Here is a 27,899-nt window from a genome sequence, read left to right on the forward strand (position 1 = left end):
AAGTTGCAAAGAATTTTAAAAGTTTATAAAGTTCTTCAATAAACTTTCTAAATAGTAGAATATCATACTATACATTTCTACTTACTCATCAACCCATCAATATGCAAGTGTTTCTCCTTATTCGACAATTATTTTTGCCAAAAAGAAAAGGTTAGATGATATCGTATATGAATGGTTCTAATTAAAAATTTTTTAATTAATTTATATAAGGTCCATTTAATAGTAGTACAATAAACTTTTTGAATGCATAAAATATTTCAAAGGTATAATTGTTTTAAAATCTATAAAGAGTGTTTTGGAACAACGGCAATGGTGTTAGACTTTAATATATTCAAATATTCTACTATTGCAAGTTTCGCTGGTTGCAGAACTCGAAACTCTTAATCCAAACATATAAAATGTATCTTGATATCAAAAAAACAAAGCAAAAAATGTATTATAAAGAGCTTCTACTGATAGAGAGCAGCACGATAAACAAACATGAACACTAAAGGGACACAATCTCACCCAGAATGTAATAAAACAATCATAAACATTGGAGAAAACAGCAACAAAACACTAAATTGTGCTCCAGTAGAAAGAATCTGTAAAAATGATACTTAATTTAGTTTAGTTGAACGTGGTGTATAAAAGCGAACTGAGCCACTTTTTCATGAAAATATAATTTAGCGGATACATATATAGCAAATTCTATAGAAAATATTAATATGAAATATAAAAAATAAAAAAAATTCGTGTAAAGAAGCTGATATGATAGAAAAATTAATAAATAATTATTTTCTGTGTAAAATGTGAACTTTTTGTGAATATTGCAATAATTAAGTCCATTAAAAAGTATATCATGCGTTTTTATGATATCTGTATTTTTTGAATTTTATTGCAAATAGAGTTAATATTTTTGTAGCGAAAGAGTTGAAATAATTAGTACATTTTTTAATCAATTAAAACAATTACTATGATGTTATAATAGGAAAATTCCAAGTTCAATCGCGAAAACCTTAGAAATGATTATTTTAATTAGAACTTAAAAAAGTAAAAAAAATAAACAAAGTATATTGTTACAAAATAGTAATTGTCAAAACAACAAAAAGTTTTTATAATAATTTTCGATTATTAATCATTTTAAATTATAAACTTCTTTATGCATTATAACTTCATGGCATCTTTTCACACAAATTGAGATATAAACCGACAATGATTTCGTTTTAGCGTCTAAAAAGTTCAACAAATAATGACAGGATATAAAAATAATATCTAAACTTTGAAATTTATTATTTTATTCAAAGTTATACAGTTTCATTGATTAAAATACAAATTAATATTAATGTAAAGATCTATAAAAGTACATAAACTCTTCTAAAAGAAGCACTCTTTCAAGCCCATTCTAGTTTTATAGAAATATTAAAAGAGTGAAATAATTTAATATGCTTATAAATATATACATATATAAATATTACAAAAACTATCACAGTTTTATCATATTGATGGTATTTTGTTGTGTTATTCCCTTTTTTGAATTACGGAATGCATAATTATTATTATAAATATCATAAAGTTTTGTCCTTATAACTGTCATTAGTCATGGTAGATTAACTGTTTTCTGTTTAGGATATGATTTCTATCTTTTACATATTATCAAAAAATTAACCAATAACTTGCTTGTTTCATCAAATTTGTAAATATACTTCAAAGCATTTTCCTTTGTTTATATAGTAAAAATTCTATACTGTCTATACTGTTTTGTATATACTGACTCTATTTAAACGTTTTATTTTGTACTAGACTGTTATGACCGGTACAGTTCTTTTATTTATGTATTATGATACGTACAATCAGAAAAATAATTTGGTTAATTTAACCAAATTTTAACTAAATCTCAGATGAAAATATTCTTACTCGCCACGTCTTGCTTATCATATAGTCTTTATCACATGAGCTAAAATTTCTATAACAAAATAATTAAGTTAATTTGACTAGTATGTGGTTAGAACATATTTTTCCATTAAAAGCCTAACTATAAGTTATAAAAAAAAATAGAGTTAACACAATTTTTTAAGTCGCGGGTTATGGAATTCCCCAATAATTAATAATAATAATAATGTTGTGGCATCCCAATTTCATTGTTTTTATTTCTTCAGCATATTTAAAACATTGACATGTTAACTAGTCTATAGCTTCCTGTCTTACAAAATCGATTAGTCAAAAAATCTCTAAACTTTCTTATTATTTTTTTAACAAAGATGAAAGATGAAATGATTTTCTCTATCTATAATTATATATTAATTTATAAAATGTTGTACGGTTTTATAAATTTAGTATAAGTTTCGTTGTAAGCATCTACACTATTTCTACTCTATTACTCTACACTTGGCACTACATTGTCATCATCACCACTATAATCAAAGATTTTTTGCTATCTCTATTTAGTTTCTATAATCCTGTCGCTATTGTAATCTTCATTTAGAAGGCTTAATATCTTCTGTAAACTAAACTCCATTCATAATTATTTAGAAAAGATTGACTATAATCACACTGTTGAAGCCAAAAACTAATGTACATTAAAGTACATGAAATAAAAACCCCCTAACGAGTTCCATTGTGATCTTTATTTGGAAGGTTAAATTTATTTCCGAATAAAGACGATGATTTTCTTAAATATTTGAGAAAAAAAATTACTGACGTAAAGATTCATTGAACTGCAGATAACCAATACTTTTGTTTAATATATGGCCAATTAAAGTATATTTATTTTTTAAATCTGTTGTATATCTGTTGTTTATAAACTGTTGTAAAATTTATAAACTGTTAAATCTTATAATATTATAATGATTAAAAGTATTTATATTATAACTTTAATAAAAAAGGTTTTAAAAAAGTAGTGAACTACAACAACAAACATTAATTTTTACATTATTTTAATTAATTGAATTTTTGGGTGATCATACAGCTATTTCGAGTATTGCCAAATACCCATCATCAGTGGACTTGGAAATAATTATTTTTATTTAATTATTCGTAAATAATTTTTTGAGGCTGCAAGTATCACGAATCGAACACGCGTCCTGCCAAATTTGAAACTCAGAGTCAGCGCTCCTTAACCAACTGACTTAAAGCCGTACTTGTATATTCGAACTTGGACATTTTTGCTAATTAGAATAATTAGAATAATTGAATTAATTAATTATATTTTTATTTTTAATTTTTAAATTTCAATACTATTCTGTTTGTGTTATAATTTCATAATTTTTTTTTGTAACTAAGATATTTAAATAAAGGCAGCTATAGTTTTTATTATTTTGTTAGTTAAGATGAACTAAAAATAAAAATGAGAAAATAGCTAATAAAATAGTAAAACATTCGTTGCACTAAAGTAATAATTTTCCCACCTGTTTTCTTATATTAACACATTTATTTATTTAGCATTTATTCTCTGTTATTTCTTTTCATTATATAAAGCGTTTATTTAATATGATTTTCACAATTAAAATCTTAATATGAAATAAATTCATACAGCGTCAGTTATTCTGTTGAAGGCATTTCTGCAGCTATCTTCTATATGAATCGTCAGAAATGTTTGTAACTGCCAGACATGCATCTAAATTGAGCAAGTGTTTCATCATTTGTTTATATTTTTTTAAAACCTTGTTATTTTTCTACTAATTTAAATATTTTATCATTTTACATAAGTTCTTTCATTAATTTTCCGCTTTTTTCAACGTCAAGTCTTGTGATAATATTTCGAAATTTATGATGTTTCCAACTCACCTGTTTAGAACGCTGATATCAATCGTCTTATGCTTATCACAATTTATCTAAACAAAAATTAAAAAAAATTCAGCATGGCAAACCGCATTTGAAGATAAAAACTTGACTACCTTAAATCAACCAGACTTATAAAGTATTTTAATACTTTGATAATTAAATATTATTTTGCGTAGAAAATAATTTAATTTCGCAAACACAGCGGCAAAATTTTAATAAAATTTAATCAATTTTCTTTTTTTTTTCATAAATGTTTATATTAGTATTTTAGTGTACATTTAGTCAACAAATATAGCAAATAATTTGCTATGCATTTTAATTGAGCTATTTTTAAACGTTTTATTAATTTAGGCTGCATTAATATTTTAAAAATAATTTAATTTTAATTAATTTATCAGTTACTTTATTATATCTAAAGCATACCATGTTATTCCATTTATTGTTATTAACTTTAATTTTATTTGTTTTAGTTTAATTTCACAATATTTGAACAACATTTCTAAGTTTTCAATGCCCCCGATATTTTGGAACTCTTTTTGTTCTCAATTACTCACACTTTTATTCACTTTTATTTACGAAATACTTAACTAAACATTTTTAAGCTTCTTAAGACTATTCAAATAGTTAAGAAAATATATTTTTATTTGTTTTTATAAATTTTAATTACAACAAGTATTTATTTACCAAGAAGTGTTATATTAGTTGTTGTCAAAACGCAATCCTTTACCTTGACACACTTATGTTTGACTTAAAAAAATATAAAAACAAATTTATTATCGAAAAGCATTTATCAACATTATTAAACAAGTTAATTGGAAAGTTTTTTCAAACATAGAAATACATAAAACTTAACTGCAACTATTTAGCTATTTGATATCATGACGTCATATGTAGTGGTATCTTAGTCTTTAAAGAAAGTAATTATAATTATAACTCCCAATACTAATCTTAACGATTATATTGAGCTTGATAATGAAATTTGTACATCAAGCTTTCCTACAGATGACAATATTATTGAGTACTATAGCTCTGAATTACTGAATCCGATTCTAAGCGCAACGGAAAGTGATGATGAGGGTTCGATGGATGTAATTATTTATTAGCCTTCCAAGAATAAAGTTGAAGACTCGTTAAAAATTTTGAATTCTTATTTGCAAACGAATGATGCTACAACTGATGATCATTATAAGAGTGTGAATAAAGTGGTATCTGCTTTTACTAAAAATAATAAAAAAATTAAATTTAATTAAATTAATCCTAATTTCTGAATATTTTACTTCACTATAATTTCTGTGCCTTATTCGATTGTAAATAAATAAATATCTTAAAATGCAATTCTAGTTTCTTTCAAAAATAAAAAAATAATAAAAAAATTTTCTAACTCGAAGTCTGCATAAGTCGAACCTTTCCTTTAGAAAATTGGATTTCGAGTTATGGAAGTTTGACTGTATATTGAGCATTATTACGTGATCTGTTAGAATATTATTATTAGAAGTATACATATTAGAAGACGATTTGCATCAGTAATATAGTAAACACTACATTAACTCCATTTCGACGTTATTAATTGCATAAATTATAGTCTATTTTTATGTTTTCTCATAATACTATATAAAGTTCTTATATTGCCTCTTTTCACAAGTTTTTTTCTTAAAAGTTACAATTCATCTTGTTTACTATTGAAGCGACTTCTTTCACCAGAAGTTAATGGTGTCTTATACATGCTTTTCGCTTTTTATTAAAAATAATAACCAATTACTAAATTTGATCGCAACTATCCCTGACAATCACCAACGGATTGGTTCTATTAATGCGTACTTACTTACATATTTAAATAGTGACAACAGCCGAATAACGGGTTTCAATATTCTAACGTAGAACTCCTCTCCAGGTGTTTGTAAACTGTAGACATTTTTTTTAGTCCTGCTTATCGAGTGCGGTTAGTGTTCTCTCAACTTCTCTAAGTCAAATAAATTCATTTGATAGTGATTTGCTTACAACATTTCTTCAGTTTGTTTTTGACTGGATTATATCATTAAAAAAGGCACTTCAGTTTATAACAATTTTTGAATCATTTCTAAGTAAAAATATTTATTACAATTAATCTATTAATACAATTAAAAAATAATTGTATTAGAGCTGGCAAAGATCGGTTTATGTATTTTATAATTTTTTGTTAGCAATAAATCTAGATTGCATCCAGATATACCAATCGACTACTAGTACTAGGCCAGAAAAAGGTCTCTCCCCTTCTTATATTAGGGAGTCCTTAACGGCTGACATTCTGGCTTTTATTCGGAACGCGGAATGTCTTCTGTTCGATTGGAGTCTGTTGCAGAACAAAAGATCAACCATGATCGTAGTGCTCCGCTCCATTGGGAGTTGGTACCCTGTTTATTTCTATTCTATTTTATAGTAGAATTTATTTTCATAATTATCAAATATCTTACATTCTCTAGAATACTGTCACCTCATCATCACTCTTACCTCATATCCGGAAAATTTTTGTTATTTTTAAATTTAAAGTGAATTTCGATTCATTTTTTCTCTAAGTTTAATTAAGGAAGAAGTCGTTAAAAATACATTTTACATTAGTTAATTACTTGTTAAAGCATCAGTCACCCAAAAAGTACACATCGGCTTTACAATTTTACATTATTTTAAAAAGCTTAAAGTAAGATGAGATTTTTAAAACGCACGTCCGGCATTTAAACAAATTTCATTTTTTGGGGCTCGTCATGTTAACAATTTTTTTAATGGCGATTTTATTGATGTATTATATAGTATATACATTGTGACCGAAAGGTTTCCGGAAATTTTAAATAAAACGCAAAATTCTTAATCTTCATCAATATTTATTTTATCTCCTTCAAAATATGCTCCATTAGAAGCGATACACAAATGCCAACGTTTCTTCCAATCATCAAAACATTTTTTATAGGCGCTTTCCGGTATGGCTTTGAGTTCCCTCTGCGAATTCTGTTTTTCGTCTTCTATGGATTCAAAACGCGTTCCTCTGAGTGGTAATTTGAGTTTGGGAAACAGGAAAAAGTCACACGGTGCAAGATCAGGTGAATACGGTGGCTGTTTGATGGTATTTATTGAATGTTTGGCCTTAAAATCGTTGATAATGTTGGCTCGGTGCGAGGGAGCATTATCGTCATGAAAAATCCATGAATTATCCTTCCACAATTGAGGCCGTTTACGGCGGATAGCTCTCACGACCGATGCCTAGCTCTCGTGCTATCTCTCTAACACTCACATGAGGATTTTGGAACACGATTTCCTTTGCCTTTTCAATGTTTTCGTCGGTGGTAGAGGCCGAAGGTCGTCCAGAACGCGGCATGTCTTCGACGGTCGTACGACCGTCCTGAAAGGCTTTGTACCACTCATAAACTTGAGTTTTCGATAAAACTGATTACCCATAAGCCTTTTGTAGCATTCGCAACGATTCTGCACACGAAATTTCGTTCGAAACACAAAATTTGATGCAAACTCTTTGTTCAATATTTTTTTCCATTGTTTTTTCGCAACGCACTACTGAGGGGAACTGGTTTCAACAGCTGCCGTAAACGAACTGTCTGACAGATCGCGCTCATTTTTGGCATAGTAATTAAGGACAGTGCTGCCAAACTACATAAACTTAAAATATCGAAAAATATACAGCGCGCGAATTTTAAATGAGAATTTCCGAAAGCTTTTCGGTCACAATGTATATTTTATTTCTTATTTTCACGTATACGTAAACCAAATTTGTATCTGACTGATTGTTTTGTTTGCTTCTCTGTTATATTAAGCATCTCAACATTATTCATATTGCAGATGAGATTTTCGTTATCGCTTCATTATTCACAGATCAGACGTGAGCCGCACTTGTTAAAATTTTGTGTAAATTGCTAAAATCAGTTTTTTTTGCGTTTGACTGATGTGATGTCTGTAGTTTCAACGTCATTATTATCATTAATGTATATATTTATATTTGTTTATATTTTTTATTATGCCCTATGAATTATTGAATTGTTGAAGATTTATTCAAAATTTAGCAATGTGTTGCTACGTTATCAACGCGAAATCTATTTCAATCAATTTATTTAATTTATTTGGTAGCCATCAATCAATTTGCATTAAAATGAAACAACTTAATTTTTGGGTGTTGAACGAAGCACACTTATTTGCTTTCTGTATACATTTTTTATATATTTAGTTTTTATATACATATGGCATTAAAGTTTAAGTAGTTTGTGACTTCAAGAATTTGAGGAATATATTGTAGAAGTGATGTTCTGAAAAACATGTGAAACGTAAAACAGGCTGAGATACGATATTACCAGAGATAAGACAAATATTTAATGATCAAATACTGCAACCTTTGTAATAGTGAAGAAGCAGTTATGTACCTATAAACATTATGGTAAAAATGTCTGTTAAGGTCATCATGTTAATGAATCTTATTGCTTGTAATTTTGCTAAAATATTAAAAGTTAACATAAAATATACACTGAACTTTCATATTTAGCCCTTAAAACAATTCTAAGTTTTTTGTTTTTAACTTTGATATGAAAAATATACTCAAAATCTATTAGGGAATTGTAAATTTATTTCCCATGGTTATAATTGAATATTAAATAATATATTAAAAAGTGAAATGAGTATAAAATTAAAGTAAATCAATATTCTACTTTCAATCAATATATAATTTTTACGTAAAATAAATTTTGAAGAAACACTTAATATTTATTAATTATTTATTGATGAGTTAACATTAAAATTCATTTTAAATTTAACTAAGAATAAGAGACTGAACTACTAGGTCTTTTGTCCTGTAAATATTTTTTACTGTGACAACTAATGTAATAACATGCCATTTACTATTACTAATACATAATTCACCTTATATACAGGTTTATATACATCAATAGTCTATTTAAAATAGATAATAATTACATTTAATTACAATTCATTCACATTTAAATTAATAGCATTTATGCCCAATTAACAATATAGATGATAATTTTTAGTATATTATTTTATTGTTTTATTGTATTGTTATTTTTTTATTTTTATTATTTTTTTTTTATTTTTATTATTTTTTTTTTATTTTTATTATTTTATTATTTATTTTTATTATTTTATTATTTATTATTTATTATAATTTTTTATTAAAGACTTTGAATTATTTATGTGTTGGACTTAGATATGGTTGCCCATATTTCTCCATAAAAGTATAAATATACTCCATAAATACATGTACAATATCCCCATAAAAGCGAAATCAGCAAATCTAAGACAATCCTAGAGAAGACTTTTCCTTGACATCAAATGTCTCAGTAAATATTTCAAATTACATTAGGACCAAACGAATATCTCTGGACGTTCCCAGGATTATGTGTTTTACATAATTTTATATCAAATGAATGGAATATAAATTAATTTTATTTTTAAAGTTAAATAATTTTAGTTTTATGATTGGTTTTTTCATTTTAAGTTGTTCTAGTTTATTATTATTTACTTTATTTCTGGTACAAATAATTTGTTGCAATTATTTTTATTTTTGATGAAATCTTTTCCTTTATAATTTCGATTACTATTGATTAAGCTAATCAAAAATTGATAATATTGATTTCAGCCATAATTTTTAACAATTGATAATCGTATATAAGCTCATAATCTAATTTTAAGAAGGTAATTTTATATAAACTGGAATTTCAACTCGTTTTTTCCAAATTCATTGTACGAGTATTATGTTTTTAATTACATTAGCTTTATATTTTAAAACCCTTATATATAAAGTTATCTTTGGGCATGTACTGGTACATTAGTATATATTTAATGTTTCCGGTAATGAACAATACACCTAAAACTAACTTTGTGTCTGTACAATTTTTATTGGTCATTTGATTATTATTTATTGGAGCTTATCAAATTTATTTTCATAAAACAAAATTTTTTTTTATAAAAGTTACGTTTTACCAAATTGCGTTTTTTAAGATAATTTATAAGTTTTATACAAACAGAGTTATTACGGTTTAAAATGGAATAAATATGTATATGGAACCATTACGTTGTTTGTGACTGTGCATCTTTCTTATATTCATTCAATTTTCAAAAACTCTCAACGAGAGGCATTTTGATATTTATTTGAAGCGTAGTCCTTTCCTCGGCTAGGGTCGAGTGCCGCAGTATAGTATATCTTAGTTGCAGCTTGATGGTTCCATTACAAAAATAACGCCTCTTTCATTTTAATTCTGTTTCATGTTAATCATCATTATATAAGTACAATGATGGTTAAACATGATTAATACATTTAAGTACATATGTATAAATGGAGTTTATAAACTTAAGTTAAAATCGGTAGACTATAACTAGATCATCAATATCGCAAAAATTTTACTTAATAGTAGTACTGCAATTTGACAAAACACTTGAAATCAATCTTACATTAATAAATAATAATTATGTTCCTAGATTAGGTACATACAATTTAAATATCGTTTTTATATGTACATTTTTCTTTCCCATTTATTAAGTAAGCTAATTCTTAGCAATTAAGCAATTTTAAAAATGATTTGCTGACTACTATATAATATTTGATATTAATTATAAGTGTACCTTCTGCTCAAAAAGTACTCGGATTTTGTAAATAAAACACACAAATTTAAATTTTATTCCAAATTTATTTTATCTCTTTCAAAATATGTTCTTTCTGAAGCGATACACATATACGCTTAACCCAATCTTCCATACACTTTAGGTAGGCCCGTGAAGGTATGACTTTTAGTTCCTTCGGCAAATTTTCTTTTCCGATTCAATCGACTGAAAACGCTTACCACGAAGGGGCAATTTGAGTTTCGGGAACAGGAAAAAATCGCACGGCGCCAGATCTGGCGAATATGGTGCCTGAGCGATGACAGTGGTACCGTGTTTGGTCAAAAAATCGCGTAAAACAAGAATTTTCCATAGTAAAAATCGCTAAATGCACTTGAGGTAGTCTCACATTAACAGCTGCTGTAAACAAACTAATTGACAGATGGCGCTAAAATTTGTACCATATATCAAGAAAGGGTGTACCAACATAACAAAAAAAATTTTTGAAAAAGGTCTATTACTTAAGGAGTAGTTAACAGACAACAAAATCTTCTTTTTGTTACTTTTTGAGCAGAAGGTGTACCTATCTGAATGATTAATACTTATGTATACAATTTAAACTATAGCTCCTTATAAAAGTGTTTTGTAAAATTTCTAAGCAGACGACGGGCAAATCATTTAACGAGTTGAAAGCAATAACATAAAATAAGAACCAGTGGAAAACTTTTGTAGACTCTTTAATCTCCTAATGGATTATGGAAATAATAATAATAAAAAAATATAAAGATTAATGTATCTTAGTTTTACAGGCGGTTATATATTTTTTTAATTTATTTCCAGTAAGTAAACTGGATAAGAACTTCCAGTTTACTATTCTCTTCCTGATTCAGATCAAAACCAGACAGTCACAAATAATATAAATAATATAACTGGCCATCACATTTGTTTCCAGCAGATTCAATATTATATTTCCTTAGATTTACTTATCTAATATTAAAAAATACTCAATGGGAGACATTTTGGTTTTTATTCAAAGCCCTCAGTGTCCTCTCTTTCTCTCTGTATGAAGGACCTATGCTGGTTACAGTATTCCGTTCATTCCGTTCAAGGCGCTAAAGCCCCAATAATTTTGAATTTTAGTCTACTGTATACGATATACTAGGTGTACCGGTATGAAGTGAGCGTAAAGATACAAATGTTCCAACAGGGAACATTTGTTGTGAACGAGCCTTTATTTTTTTTTTGTTTGTTTGCTATGACATGTGTGAAATATATTTAGTATACATCAAGTCATTGAACAGACAACATCATATTTTTTCATCGTGTTAAAAATGTCGAATTTTGTACCAGAAAGTGATGATTTGCGGAAAGCATTAATTTTCTGTTTTCATTTGAAGAAAAATGGTGCAGAGTCGCATCGAATGCTTGTCGAGGCATATGGTGATCATGCTCTATCAGAAGCAACATGCAAAAGATGGTTTCAACGGTTCAGAAATAATGATTTTGATGTGAGAAATGAAGAACGTGGAAGACCGCCAAAAAAAGTTTGAAGACGCCGAATTGCAAACGATATTGGATGGAGATGACACTTTGGGTCAAAAGGAAATGGCAGAAATGTTAAATGTTGCACAACAAACAATTTCTGACCGTTTAAAAGCTATGGAAAAGATCCAAAAGTGTGGAAAATGGGTGCCACATGAATTGAATGAAAGACAGATGGAAAACCAAAAAAACACTTCTGAAATTTTGCTTCAAAGACACGAAAGAAAATCGGTTTTGCATCGGATTGTTACTGACGATGATAAATGGATTTATTTTAAGAATCCTAAACGGAAAAAACAATGGGTTAATCCGGGACAACCATCAACATCGACTGCAAAACCAGATCGATTCGGCAAGAAGACAATACTGTGTGTTTGGTGGGACCAGAAAGGTGTGGTGTACCACGAGCTCCTAAAACCTGATGAAACCGTCAATGCTGGTCGCTATGAACAACAAATGATAAATTTGAACCATGCATTGATCGAGGAACAACCAGAATGGGCCAGAAGACACGGCAAGGTAATTCTGCTCCATGACAATGCACCTGCACACAAAGCAAAACGGGTTCAGGATGCAATCAAAACACTTGGCTGGGAGCTGCTACCCCACCCGCCGTGTTTACCAGATTTGGCTCCTTCCGACTACCATTTGTTTTCTTCGATGGGATATGCATTGGCTGAGCAGCACTTCGATTCCTACGAGGAAGTCGAAAATTGGGTGTCTGGTTGGTTTGCTTTAAAAGACGAACAACTTTTTTGGCGTGGTATCCACAAATTGCCAGAAAGGTGGTCAAAATGTGTAGAAAGCAATGGCCAATACCTATTAATAATTAGTGTTTTATTTTCACCAAAAACCGGTCATTTCATACCGGTACACCTAATATATAATTTTAATTTTGTTTTCATTTCTTTTTTTGAAACTTACTATTTAGTACTTTTATTTCTAGTTGTAATGAATTAAATGGTCATTTTAACAAGCAAAAATATTAAATTTGCTTAGTAATGCAGCAAATAATACTTCAATAAAATTCTTTTTATATAAAATAATATATTTTCTTGAACACATATATCTACTGAGCTCACAAAGAGCTTAAAATTAATATAAAATTTGAAACTAAAAACTTCTTGAAATTTTTTAAAAATTAATGAACTTTTAAAAAGTGCTTTTCTTAGTACGAGTGAATCTCTTATGAATTGCTTTCCACTTCAGAAGTATTTAATTTGTATAACTTAACCCATTTAAGTCGGCAGCACCATATGTTTCAATTGAAGTGCCTAAATTAATATTGATAATCATTTTATCAGCTGGATAGCAAAACTTTTACATTTTTTACAAATTCATTTATATACAATAATGTATCTGTATCTGCGTAACTGTTTCTGTGCGCGCTTCATAACCTTATCAAACAAACTCACAAGGTTTTGCGCTATTGTTTTCTCAACGGTCATAAATAAAAATGATTGATGCAAAATAAATATAAAAAATATAAAAAAAAGTTACTTTGCAAAATATTTCTTTTTTCTTTATATCTTTTTTTCGAGTTTTTAATAAATTTTTTGTTTTGTTTATTTGTAAGCAAAAACTTTATTAAGATTCTTGGTTATGGTTATTATAAATATTTTTTTAGCTACTGCACGTGATAACAGCGATAAGCATTTTCATTACTTTTGCTGTAAGATTGAATATATATGTATCTACAATCCATATATATTGTGTAAATATGTGCAAACGAAATGAATTATGTATACGAACTAAAAATTTCAATTAATTTTTCTTAAACATTTCTCTTTATCTTTTAGACAATGTCATTTCTTAGATATTTTCGGTACCAAGTTAATTTTTGCACTATATAAACAAATCAACATTAGACTTGTTATATAAAAAATATTTTTAGTGCGAAATAAATGCCACTTTAATTAACCTTTTTGTACTTTATTTGTTTAAGTCATGAATATACTTCATATCTAGCAATTAGTTTTCTAATAATTTGACAAGTATTTAAGGTTTGAATAGCTATCACTATAGAAATAAATTCAATGCAGTCGTATGAAATATTCTTGTAGAACAATGAATATTTTTAGATATCTCATTTTTCTTCGTACAATCTTTTTGTTACCTTTTTTTAAATCTCAACATGTCATATATCAACCAAAATATTTGATGTATGTGAAATTGAAGATATCAACTTTTCAGTCATTTGAAATTTGAGCTGTTACCAATGCAAGTCAATTGTGAATTCTTACAAAGTTTTATAATATTAAATTTTAAATAAGGTTTAATATATTTTTATACAATTTTATCGTCATTCCATATTTTTTAATATATATCGCCTATTACAATTTACTTTTCTGCTTATTTGCTAAAAAACAAAGTATTAAACTTAATTTGCAATATTCTAAAATTTTGGTTTACAGAAAATATATTTGTCAGAAAGAAAGTGCTTAGTACTAAAAGAAATTGATGGCTGATTAAATAAATAAAATTTTAAGAGTGCAAGTGTACTTCAAATAAATAATTAAACAAAAATGCAAAACTATTTAAAAAGTTCTCAATCCTATTGGTAAGAAATTATTTTTTTTGCTAATTATATTTTATTTTTTAATGTCATAAATAATTATAGTCAGTATTTGTATTTTATATAAGTTATTCTTTGTGGTAAAGAAAAATATTAAATGGAAAAATTGACAGCAAAGCTCAATCTCGGACAAATAAACGCAAAACGTAAAAATATTTCTGTTTTTGATAAGAGTTGTAACATATTGAATAAATAGGAGAATTTTCAGTTTAAAGATCTCTGAGAATAGATATTATAGATATTATTATTTTTAATTATAAAAAAATATTATTTATAAAAAATTATATTTAAATAATATATATAATTATATGTATATATTTTTCTTTTATTTATTTATTTATTAATAATGATAGTTTACTAACATGTATAGATATAGCTCTAACTACTGGGGCCTTCAGCTAATTTATATATTTTTATTTATATTTACTTATAAGTAACATATTAAAAATATTTTGTAATATATTTATTTTAAAAAATTATAATTATACTTAATTACGTTACCAATTTTTCTATTTAATACATTTTACCAATAAAATAAAATAATATATTTCTATAGTTTTATATAGTTTTATAAACGGTAATGTGATTTTTAAATTTATCTAGTTTTAAGACTAGGTTATATTATCAATTGGATAATATATTTACATTCACAACCATTGAATTCGAAATGGCATTATATGGCCTTATTACCTTTAAAATAAAATAATCAATTAAGCTTAGAAATAATAATTTCGAAATTTATCAATAATGATTATAAAGATGTCGGTTTGAGAAGCTGACTATGACGGCGATTTCAAAATTAGAAAAATTTAAAATATTTTTTATAATCTCCTATTATCTTCTATAATCGTTCGTTCAAAAATTAATGCTTACACCATTTAACAGCATTGAACACCATTTTAATAAGCACTAGTCATAAATTTTGAAAACTCGCTAAGTCTGAGTCACGTTCGGATCTAGGTCAAATTAATCTGCAAAAAGATAAGTCAAAATATTTAATTTTTTGTAGTTCAATAACTGTCGTAACTCTTTGTATTAAATATAATTGTCTAAACTTCTTAACATTTACTTATTTATTGTACATATAAGATTTTTAACTGAAAGGTGTTATGCAAAATAATAACTAACAGTAAATCAGATTCCTTATCCGAGTTACTGCCTCAATACCCGACGAGTCGCTAAATACCCTAACTGAATTGATTACTTCAGTGTCGATCTTTTGAGCAAGGCTGCTAAAAGGGGTAGTTTTGAATAAAGGTGCCTAAGTCACTTGAATTAGATTTTGAATCAAAGATAAAAAAGTCACTCATAGGATACACTTATCTTGTGGTGGGAAAAATATAAGTTTGTGAGAACACATGCTTTAATCCCTATAATAATACCATATGCAGTTATTCTTAAGAGGTTATAGAAGTAATAGCTTTTGTTAATTTCCCAAAAAGTAGTAGTGAAAGCTAAAAGAAGTTTACATACACTACAATATGTGAAGTCAAATATTTATTTACCATGCTCAGGGACTTATTTAAGAGGAGAAGTTTGGGCTAATTGAAAATATATAAACATATTATTGAAAAATGTCCATTACATAAAATATAAAATGGTCTAAACTATTTTAAAAAAATTTTAACCCCAAAATGTTCTCCTTGCATATATCAATTTTATTATTTTATTTTAAAAATACATAAAAATGTTAACTTTTTTAAAAAGAGTACGAAAATTTTGTTTAATATTTATTATTTTTTTAACATACCTATTTACAAATATTCTATACATTTGTTAAGTTTTCACTATATAACTATTTTGTTTGAAACTAAATAACTCGATGTGCACTTTATTTTAAATCAGTTTTTTTAAATAAAATTTTTAAATATATTTTTTCATATAAATATGAAATATTAAAATTTAAATATATTTATAAATACATATACACACATATATATAATATATATATATATATAATATATATATATATATATATATATATATATATATATATATATATATTATATATATATTATATATATATATATATATATATATATAAATATATATATATATTATATATATACATATAAATCTATTTATTCTGATATCCATCCATATTAATATTACCCATTTTAAATTTTCTTTTCAAACAAAAAAAAAATAGTTCAATTACAAATTTAGGTCAAATATATTACTCATTTACTTTTTTTTTTTTTGTATTTTGTCGTCATTATATTAAAGTACTTAAATACATGGTTGCACATGCAATATATCACGTACACAAACCCGAGTTATTGTGTTCACATATCAAAATCCACATCTTCAAAACAAAAGTATCTGCGCTCTAATGACGCATCAACAAGCAATGAATTACTCATATAAATCTTTTGCATAATCTGGTTAAACGACTTTTGATAAAATCTATCCGATCAACAAATTATGTATAAATTTATTTTCAGATAAACCATTTCAAAGTCCAATTAAATTAAAATTTTATTAGTAACAAAAGCCTGACTATACTTGTCTGTACTCGTGCAAAGCCAATCATTTCTATTGTAAAAAATTTTCTTTGAGATATCGTGAATTTGACTACGTGCAGATATGTTTCAATCTGTGGCAATACAAACTTTTTTAATATTCAATTCATTTGCAACTCAAATAAAAATTTATGTATTGTATTTATTTTTTGTTGTATATTTGTTTTAATTAAGAAATTTTTATTGATACATAACAACATGAAAATAAACAACCAAAACAATTAAATTTGTGGGCAACATGATTTTTGTGCGCATCTCGGTTTCCTTGACAGGCCTTTTCCCATATTCAAACATTTTCATGCTTTTTATTCTGATTTTATTTGCTTAACCATAAAAATGTGTTAATTATTCAAAGGTGCTTTTATTTTCCGAAATTAAATTTTTATTATATGCTAACCAAAGCAAAAGTAAAGCTCATAAATCAATAAAATTCTGCAATGCAAATTTGTTACTGAAATATTTGTTTCTAAAATAAATTTAAATTTTTTTATTGCAAATTATCATAAAAAATATGCAACAATGCTGCTGGGAAATCAACTAAATTTAAACTTTCAACTGCAGAATTTTTTATATGCAACACGCGTATTTTATTACTTACTGGGCCACGCCTAATGCACTTGTAAATTATTCTTAAACTGAAAAAAGATACAAGAAGTAAAAATATTTTCATACCTGTTATATTATACGGATTAAGTTAGTATATGTGTTAAATTATTTTAAATTATTTTTAAAAGAATTTGTATTCAGTTTCATAATATCTACAATGACCATTTGTAAACTAAAAAATTAACTTAAAGTAAAGCCATTATTAACTAGAGATTATATACAATAAGAATTTATAAGTCTTTGTATAATATTACATATTACACTGATAAAACTAAGAAATATTACAAGTCAAATGTTAATTTTAAACTCTCTATACAAAAAGGATACACCTTAATTGTTACATCATACAGTAAGATTAAGGCAGTAAACCGATTCTGAAACAAATCGGCTTTGACCCGGTATCTCCGACTTTTCAGGGTAATTGAACCCAACAACATTGTCGATTTGAACCTAGACGCTGGTGTAAAGGCTAAATAAACTATTATTTGAACCAAACTAATCGAATTAAGGTATCAAATTATAGAACGGAGCTGACATATATATAAAATATAATTAATTTACTAATTAAATTTTATTATACATTTTTTAGTATTTTCACATTCTTTACTAAATTTACTAAATAGAACTTAAATAGAACTCTCATTTCGATATTATAGAAAAGTATAGATATAGAAATTTATTTATTATATTTTCGATTTAAGGTTCATGATGTAGAACCAATGGTTTGTCTTTGCTCCTTGTTCTTTATGTAGGTATACTAGGTGTTTCATATAATTTTTATAACGATTATATTTTTTATGTTATTATTCTACAAGCACATCATTCCCTAATCACTGTATTATATTATGAAGTAAAAATTTTGCCATAGATAATATTTTAGCCATATTAATATTAAAAGTTCTTAACTTATCCTACTTCTCTTAATGATTTTATAAATAGTTCATTAGAAAAAAATTTAAATTTTTAATTATAATTTAAAATTCTTTTTCGAAAATCTTTTTTTTTTATTATTACTTCCGACCAAGGAAATGTTGAAGTGGAAACACATTTTTAAAAAAATTACCCATGAAGAGATATTTTCGTATATATATAATTTAGTATATAACAAACAATTTTTTTTATACATTAAATATATTGTTTATCTTTATTTTATATAAAAAATAGTTGAGGGAAAAATGTTTCATAATTTTCTTATATAAATTTACAAAATTAATATGATTACAAAATTATTATATTGAAATTATTAAATAGAAATATTATTCCAATATATCTTTAGTAATATAAATTATATATATCTACATTAATATTATAATTATGAATTTTTATATATCATTAGATAAATAGATTATTTTAAATTATAGATTTTATAATTATATATTTCTCATTTAAGTTTGCTATAAGGCCGAATATTATAGAACACAATATGTTAGCAATTATTTTAGAGTGTTATAAATTTATTTTTATTTTATTTTTAATTAAAATTTTTATTCCTTTTTTATTATTTTTGTATCCTTATAATTTATTTTTGCATGTAAATCCCATATAGGTCACGTAGGGCTAGTCAAGATGTTTCGCTTATGTCACGCAGTGTTGACAATTTATCATTGCCAGTTCGCCGGTAAGTACATTACAATTTTTTTTATTTAATTTAAATACCTTGCATTTCGTTTGATTTGATTTAATAAAAATTATTTATTTATTAATAAGAAAATATTGTAAATATTTGTGCATGTTCAGATATTGCTACTGTTATTTTTAATCGTTTTGTCGTATGAAAATGCATGCAAAATACTACACATGGAAATGCTTGAATAATTAATGTTTTGTACATAAAAGTAATATATTTAATACTACAAAATATTTAGTCAAATATTTATAATAAATTCATTACATTTTATATATTTCCATATTGATATATTAAAATTTTTATGCATAAAATAATAAAAAATTTTCAGCAATATAAATAACCGCAGGTAAATAAAATAATAAATTGTATTTAAATTGAAATCAAGTTTTTGTTGCAAAAAATATTCAATATATGAATAGTTGGTGATAAAAATGTCAAATATATGAAGAGTAAAATAATATTTAATATTCAGAAATAAAATTTAATATAGCAATTTTATGTGAAATAATGTTTTTCAATACTAAAATATTAATAAAATAGTATAAATGAAATACACATTAAATTGTGTAAAAGCTGAGTGAAAGTAAATATTTTAATAATAGTTTTGTTCGACTATTAAATTTTTTATAGTATTTATATATATATAAAACTAATAAAAAGGTTTATGATCTGTGAAAAATAATGACATATACTTCCAAAAAAATAAATATCGAATGTTTCATAAATGCATTTAAAAGAAAAAAAAAATATATTGCTTTATATTTATTTTTCTTATAAATTCAATGCATTTGCTTAGAGTTTCTATTGTAGTTTTAGAATTATTAAAGTCTGTCGAAATTGATTGTAAAGACGCTTTTTTGTGCCTTTTTCTAATGTGGAAAATTTTAAACAAATTCTGCAATTCAAAGTGATTGCAATAATATTTTTTGAGCACATAAGACAATTGTTTGGAAAAAAATGTTCAACTGATCTGGAGACAATTAAAACGTGATTCGACTAATGTATACACAAATTCCCTCTTAGTTATTTTTCTAGTACATTCACAATCAATCGCAATTCGTGTATACTAATTTCTATCCTGAAGAATTCATCTATTATGGCTTCCTAAAACAATAGAGGGTATCTAACGCTAATAACAATTCTATTATAATATGCATTTAAGGAAATTGGATCTCTAAATTATGTCACACCAATGGTTTTGCATTTAACCACTTCTATATTATAGGTCGTTTTCTTCAAATCTCTCTCTACCAAATTTAAAATTAAATAGAAAGAAATTTCCAATAGACTGTATTTTAAATAGCTGAATTGTAAAGATGAAAATAGGGTATATCTAATACAGAATGTGTGGTGGAAAGATACAGAATGATTGAAAGATGTCTGGACATAAACCATATATTAAAAATGATAAGCCAATGCATCACCGGTTTTACATTGTGTTAACATCAAACATTAACCAGATCTGTGCAATGTTAATATATTACATCAACATATAATAAATATATAATATAGAACAAAATATATATTCTGGAAATGCTATTAATTCCAAAAATTCCCAAAAACAACAGTTAAATGCCCGAAGCTGGCGATTAGCAATAGTCTTGAAAACAAAAGTTTGATATTTTAATTAAGTGATCAGTTAGTGTATTTAATAATTAATATCCCGAAGGAAATTAATCAAATAACTTATCTATCACAGCTTGGTAATAAGTAATTATGCCTTGTTAATCTGTGTATAAACAAGAGAAAATCAGTATGTAACTAAGGGCGGATAATTCTTTTTGCAAATCTACAATCTACTGTACACTGCACACTAAGTAATATCGAAATACATACATTAGTGAATGATCTTTATTTTAATAAAATTATAAATTTATTATACATATATAGCAATCAGCAGAGAAACAGCTTTAAGAATTATAATAATTCTTTTAAAAAAGTTATTATTGAAGTGAGATCATTATTAAATCAGATTAATCATTTCACTTGAAATCAATGAGTACAATACTTTTAATTGAGACTATATTAAGTAGTTAATTTTTTAATTTAATTTTAGAAGTGCATAAATCAGTGCATTATTGAGAATAGGTACTTCACCTTAAACAACTTAAGTAGCAATAGATAAACGTCTGACTAACTAAACCTATCCAAAGTTTTTATCAAATCGAAGGTTAATAAATATAATTCTCAATCAATATCAACTCAGAAGCGGCACTGTTCCAATTATCAACTTTTTTCGCAAATTAAGTGATTAACAATCTTTAAGTAGATTTTTTACTGAATATGTTTAACTTGTTGTTTTATTTGTTTGATAAACTATAATTAAAGTTGTCAGCTCTTGAAAATTACTGCTTCAGAGTGTACATATATCAATTTATTTAATATATTTTCGAAATATTATGACTTTTGTATTTAATAACTTCAATTATTGATAATAGCATTGAAAGATTTTTATCTACAATTGAAGTGGTTAGGTTAAATTCAGTAGCTAAATATAGTAGCATTACTTGTCTTACGGCAATGTCAGTTGTGTGTAATGCGTAGGTTTAAAAATATACGATTAATGTGCAACCAAAATGCAATTATTAAATTATAAAATAATTTTAAACAAGAATAAAATTAAATTAAACAAAAAAAAACAAAATATTAAAATATATAATATAAAAATGCAATCAGACCAAATAAGTTAATATAAACTAGGCAAAAAACAAAAAAAGTAAACGAAATATAATTTATATAAATAACACAAATCTCTGAAAACCATTTTTTAGAAGACAGATCAACAATCAGAAGTTGATATGGAAAACCTCATAAAATTCTGAAAGAATATAAAGTCATTAAAGTAATATGGGTAACACTTCAATATGCCATTCACTAAAAATATTTTAACAAAGAATACTACACGACTAGGAGGGAGATAATTGATATCAAATGACCCAGCGCTATATAGTGAAGAAAACATCGGAGATTATATAAAGTAAATTCGATCTAGAAAGTATTCATACTTATAATATACAAATAGCACTTAAAAACTACTACATTTTATAATAGTTTTCAGTAGACATCATAACGAATGTGAATAACTAATCACCGTACTCATTTGATATAGTCTCGTGAAATTATTTCTTCTTAAAACTCGTTTTAACGCAATAATGGCTATATCTTAGTCAGTTTATGAAATAAAATTTGATGTATGGCATACGTTTGGAAGTAATTAAAATAAAATTTGACTAATTGAGAATTTTTTTAATGTTTATATACTGAATGTATTGTACGTATACATATATAATTAACAAGACGAGATTAATGGATTTAATGATATTCGTCTGACTATCCATCAGTAGATAAACTATTCCTATTCCTATACTATTAATATTTAACATTATTTAGCGTTTATTAGGCTTGACTATAATGTCTTGTTGTTTAACTTAACGTTCTATATCCTAGAGGCTTAACAATACGGTGTTCAAAAACACGTGTATTAATACAAAGCATCTATCAACGTCCCATTGGAATCTCCTTAGAAATGTCGTCGATACCAATGAAGAGATGCATACAAGACATAACTTCCATCGTGGTACAATGCGAGGCCCATCTTAAACCTCTGCTACAATGTGGGTTTTTAGCACCCGGTGGTGAACACGCAACTCCACACCGAATGTGAACAAAAATTTAACATTCTTCCCTCGTAAGTTTGGGTATTAACCACAGTTACTACGAGTGCGACCTCAACTGATTAGCACAGCCGAAGCTGCGGGTCACTTACCCCCGTAGTACCGGATTTACACCTCCGATCGAGTGTTGCAAGTGCCGTGTCACTTACTACCATGCACACTCCCTGCATAAGTGTCGGTGTGGTACCGGGATTTTAGTCGCCTTTAATAACAGGCATACCTTACCTCGGGCCCGGGATTGTATAGCAGCAAAAAACGCTTAATGCCACTATTCTGTTGCTTGAGCGATTAAAACTGTAAGCAGATGCACATATAACGCCACTATAGGATCTAATGCAACAGAGTAATGGCACCAGACATTTTTGCCGCAAGTAATATATGCACTAAGCCAGCCTTAAATTTGTGCTTGGTTACTCCATGAGCAGATTATATGATAAACCTCTTGCATAAATAACAGAAAATGAGTCTAAATTTTTAAATTTGATAAATTTTATTGAATTAAATTTCAAGCCAAAATTTCTAATACATACAGCGTAAATAACTGATAGAAAATAATAATATATTTAACTAATATAATTATTATAATAAATATAAAATGTATAAATAATTAATATATTAGAAAATATAATTTCTCACATAACTATCTGGTCAAAGAGTATTACAATAACAACAAACGCTGAACTTAACTTTTCTTTATTTTAAATCGAAATAATTGAAAATGTATATCATTATATAAGATGAATTGCTAGAAATTAGTTTGAAATTATTTAAATAATAATATATCAGATTAAGACTATTATGACTATAAAATATTTATAATTGACTACTGAGTTTATTGACATTGCGTCTTGTCTGGGTTTGATTGCACTTAATTGTTATCAATTACTTAAACTAAAATTTTTTATTTTGATATAATTAAATCCATGGACATAAATTATTTATATGACTAACAATTTAAAAATTATTAATTATTACTTTATATCTGATTTCAATAAATTTTGTGTAATTTGATAAGCTACTTAATGAGAAATAACCCCAATTAAACTATTTTTATATCAATAAAAAAGTATTATTATTGCTTTAGATTTTATTACATGAAAGAAATTGAACTTTAGTTTTCAAAAAAAAATATAAAGTAAATAATATCTGGAGCAACCCATAAATGGAAAATATTTTATTACCTGTAAGAAATTTGAACTTGTGGACCCGTGGACCCGCCCATAAATGAAATATATTTATCGATAAATATGTATGTATGTATGTATTAACATGTATGATTTGTAGATTTCATTTACATATGCCATATCTATAAATATCTTTTACACAACTATTTATATTTGTGACTTATGACATGAGTTTACAAAGACATTTGACTTCCAAAATGTTAAAACATGGAGAATAGAAATGGTTCACAATTATTCTACTCATTTCTACTCATTTTTACTCATTCCACTCGTTTTTAGTGCAGTTAGTTAGCACTTTTTTCTATATATTTTAATATTTAACTTCTATTATTTGCTTTACTGATATTTGTAATACACATTTTTAAATATTTCATAATCTTTTACTTACTAAATAATATTCAAGATCAATATTAGCACAAAAAGAATTTAAGTTAAATAACAAATTTATTTGATATTAATTGTTTTTTTATTTTGTTGTATTTATAATTTTTATATTTAAATTTCACAATTTAAGTGAGACTAAAGAGTACACGCATTGCAAATAAGCTAAAATTTTACTAAACAAATAAAAAACTAATTAGTTCTAAATAAATACAGTTGTTTCATTCTGAGGCGTATATTTACATACATATACACGCATTGGCAAATTCTTTATTATGTAGAAGTAGTTACTTAAATAAATGTATACCCACAATCAGCACAAAAAAAAAACAAAGTATCTGAATACTTAAGATATGTTTAGCAAGGCTTATTACCAAATTTAATCATTAAAAATTAGCCTCAAGTATTAAAAAGAAAAATTTTTAATATTTATGTAAAATTTTCAGTTAATCATAGGCCGCCTTGGGCCCGTATTTCAAAAGCAATTTATTTACATACAGGGAAGACGTCTACAGTGTAATGTAGGCGTTTTGTAAATTAAACTTGATAGCATTTGACTGTAATTAAAATTCATTTAATTATGAGTTTCCGTAAATTTGTTTGAAAAATATGTTTTTCACTCAATGTGCATTACATGCGACAAACATTTTTAATTGCGTATGCAAATTTATTGAATTTATTAATAATTTTGTTTTTTTTAGATCTTTTGAATTTAAATTAAATATTAAGAGTTATGAATAATAATGATTATAAAAATTGCCAATTTAACTAAATTAATATATCAGCCTTTATATCGAAATAAATAATATAATATCAACAAATTGGCAATAAGATGTATGAGAATAGAATGTATATGTGGCAATACAATGTATGGGAAGAGATATGGATATTGAACATACACCTACATGCTTGAAAATTTGAGCAACATCATTTCTATATAACATAATGATTTATTAAATTTTTATTTATGGTTGCATAAATTCATTTTTAGTTAAAAATTATTTTTGGCTTATGATAAGAAATCTATTTCGAATTTCAAAGAATGTTATAAAAATTTTCGAATACCAAAACTTTTTTAAGTTTTAAACAACTGAGTTCTTAAACTGATCATCCAACTCATTCTGATACCGCCATAACCATAATGTCATATCATCGAAATCATCTATTCGTTTAATAGAATATACTTACTTAGATACAGACAATACAGACGTGAGTTGTCCTTGGCCGCATCAAGTAGCTTACGCCAGCAAGTCCAATTAGTGGGTTGCTGTCATCAGTTAGTAGTATAGGGCGCCCCCAAATTGTTGCTCACTTGGTCCTTCCACCGAAAATGCGGAAGTTCTCTACCACGTTTTCCACGTGCGGTTACCGAATCAAACACCTTTCTACCCGCAGCACTTTCTTCCATTCGCTCGGCCTGACCAAACAGCAAAGCTGTTGAATTTTTATGCGCTTATCTATGTGAATGTTGCCAATATTCGATGCCACGAAAAGCTTATTAACAATATATTTCTCATATTTTAAACAAAAATTTGTCGTCATTAGCTTAGAAAATACGTATTGTTCAACATATTGTATACCATTAAATATTTACATTGGTTAGTAAATTGAAATTAACTGTTGTAGGTTGCAATCACATAATAACCGGCATTATTAGACTAAATTGCCACATTATCATACCACATATAGGAACTCTAATCGAATTATTAACCAACGTGAAACTCTTTTGCTTATGTCAGAAATCCTAGTAACCTTGTTCAAGCTACGTTGGTAACATAGACTTGTTTATAGACTTATTTACCCCATTCTCATAGCGCATATAGGAACTATAATCGAACTATTAACCAACGTGAAACTCTTTTGCTTATATCAGAAAACCTAGTAACCTCGTTCAAGCTACGTTGGTAACATAGATTTGTTTATAGACTAAATTGTCCTATTCTGATACCACATATAGAAAATCTTATCAATTTATTAACCAACCTGAAACTATTTTGCTTATGTCAGAAATCCTAGTAGCCTAGTAGCGGCCTAAGAAGTGCTGTATGCTTTCCCTTTCCTTGAGGTTACACAGTGTACAGTTTCTATTGTATTTTCCTTCTAAAAAAATTAAGTCGCATCTCGTCTTAAAAATTCGCATTATGTGCGCACGACTGAAGCTTTCTTTAAAACACTGAGCCCCTACTAACCTTATATAGTTAGTTTGTTATTGCAATAGCAGGCTTACTATTTTAAAGACAAACTTTTCAATGGTTTCATTTTGTTTTCTTCTCCAAAGATTTTGCGTTCTTTATTGATTACACTACCTATTCTTAAGGTATGTGGTAGGATAGGATTATAATTTCAGATATTTAAGTTCAGATGTTAAGTTAGCTATGACTAACAATTTACTTATTTATAACAATTTTTTATCGTGTCATACTTTCAAATCACAAATCACATATTTTTAACAAAATGAATTAAAGTATTTTAATTCCAATAAGCATTTCTATTCTCACATGACTCCGCATTTAATATTTTACCTACAACATAAGTCTTCTCTCTATAATAAGTTTCATAATTCCCAACAGTGTTTAGATTCATTCACAACTGTTTATTTCCGGACTTTCAACATGATGAGTGTATTTAGAATTCAGTAATTATTTAGTCGTTGTTACATCCTGGTTTTTAACGTATTAGTACATAAAAAAATTATAAATTAAAATGAAATACAGAAGTAACTTATAGACACATGTCGATGAAAACAAACAAAAATAAATAAATTGACTAAATATTTCAACAACTTTTGAATCGCACTAGACAAACTATTTTATGGTATTCTAAACATTTTTATTACTCGGAATTGTGTTGCATACATAATTTATCGGCTTTGTCTATGTAAAATTTGTATATATAAACCGATGCGACGTCACTTAACGCATTCACAGACTATTAATTACGTATACGCCTCGTTGTACATATTAAAAAGCGCATATTTTTGCTATGCCCAAATCTTTTGAATTATTTCTTCTTTTTTTCGGTTTTTTGCTGGATTCTTTTTATCTAATAATCATTTTAATATGCTTAACGGCAGGCTTACGCACACTCAATAAATCAAATGCATATTTGTGAATTGGCGATGTTAAATTATACGGCCAAGAACCGCCAAAATACGCCCACTTTTAACTTTGTTGACTAGTTACATTGTGCGGAGTTAGATACTTTGTCTTATATTAATAAACGAGTTTACAGCACCACTTTGTAGATGTTGTACGTAGGAAATATATCTTTTAATTATGGCCTTTTGACGTTTAATGACAACATTTGTGGTTGTGCTATTGCGCATAAGAGTTTTAATATCTAATATTATTTATGTGAATTTTAGTAGAAAAATATTATATTGGACGTAAGATTATTAGAAGAAAGTGAAGCTCAAACAAGATTGCTATTATTAAAGTATTT

The 27,899-nt window shown here is 26.5% G+C and overlaps 1 protein-coding gene across 4 annotated transcripts in view; it reads left to right on the plus strand.

Annotated features, from left to right (window-relative positions):
* The window catches only part of LOC119677503 (nuclear receptor coactivator 7-like), a 116,248-nt gene that overhangs the window by 41,526 nt on the left and 46,823 nt on the right, over positions 1–27,899 (plus strand). For 2 of the 4 annotated variants that reach the window (XM_038088871.1, XM_038088872.1), the window contains exon 4: positions 19,139–19,210. The exons of the other annotated variants lie outside the window; for them this stretch is intronic. In XM_038088871.1, coding sequence (XP_037944799.1) covers positions 19,139–19,210 — 72 coding nt within the window. The remainder of the gene's footprint in view (positions 1–19,138; positions 19,211–27,899) is intronic. 4 annotated transcript variants of the gene reach the window in all.

This window comes from Teleopsis dalmanni, chromosome 2 (genome assembly GCF_002237135.1).
Source record: "Teleopsis dalmanni isolate 2A chromosome 2, ASM223713v2, whole genome shotgun sequence".
In the NCBI taxonomy this organism is placed as follows: domain Eukaryota; kingdom Metazoa; phylum Arthropoda; class Insecta; order Diptera; family Diopsidae; genus Teleopsis; species Teleopsis dalmanni.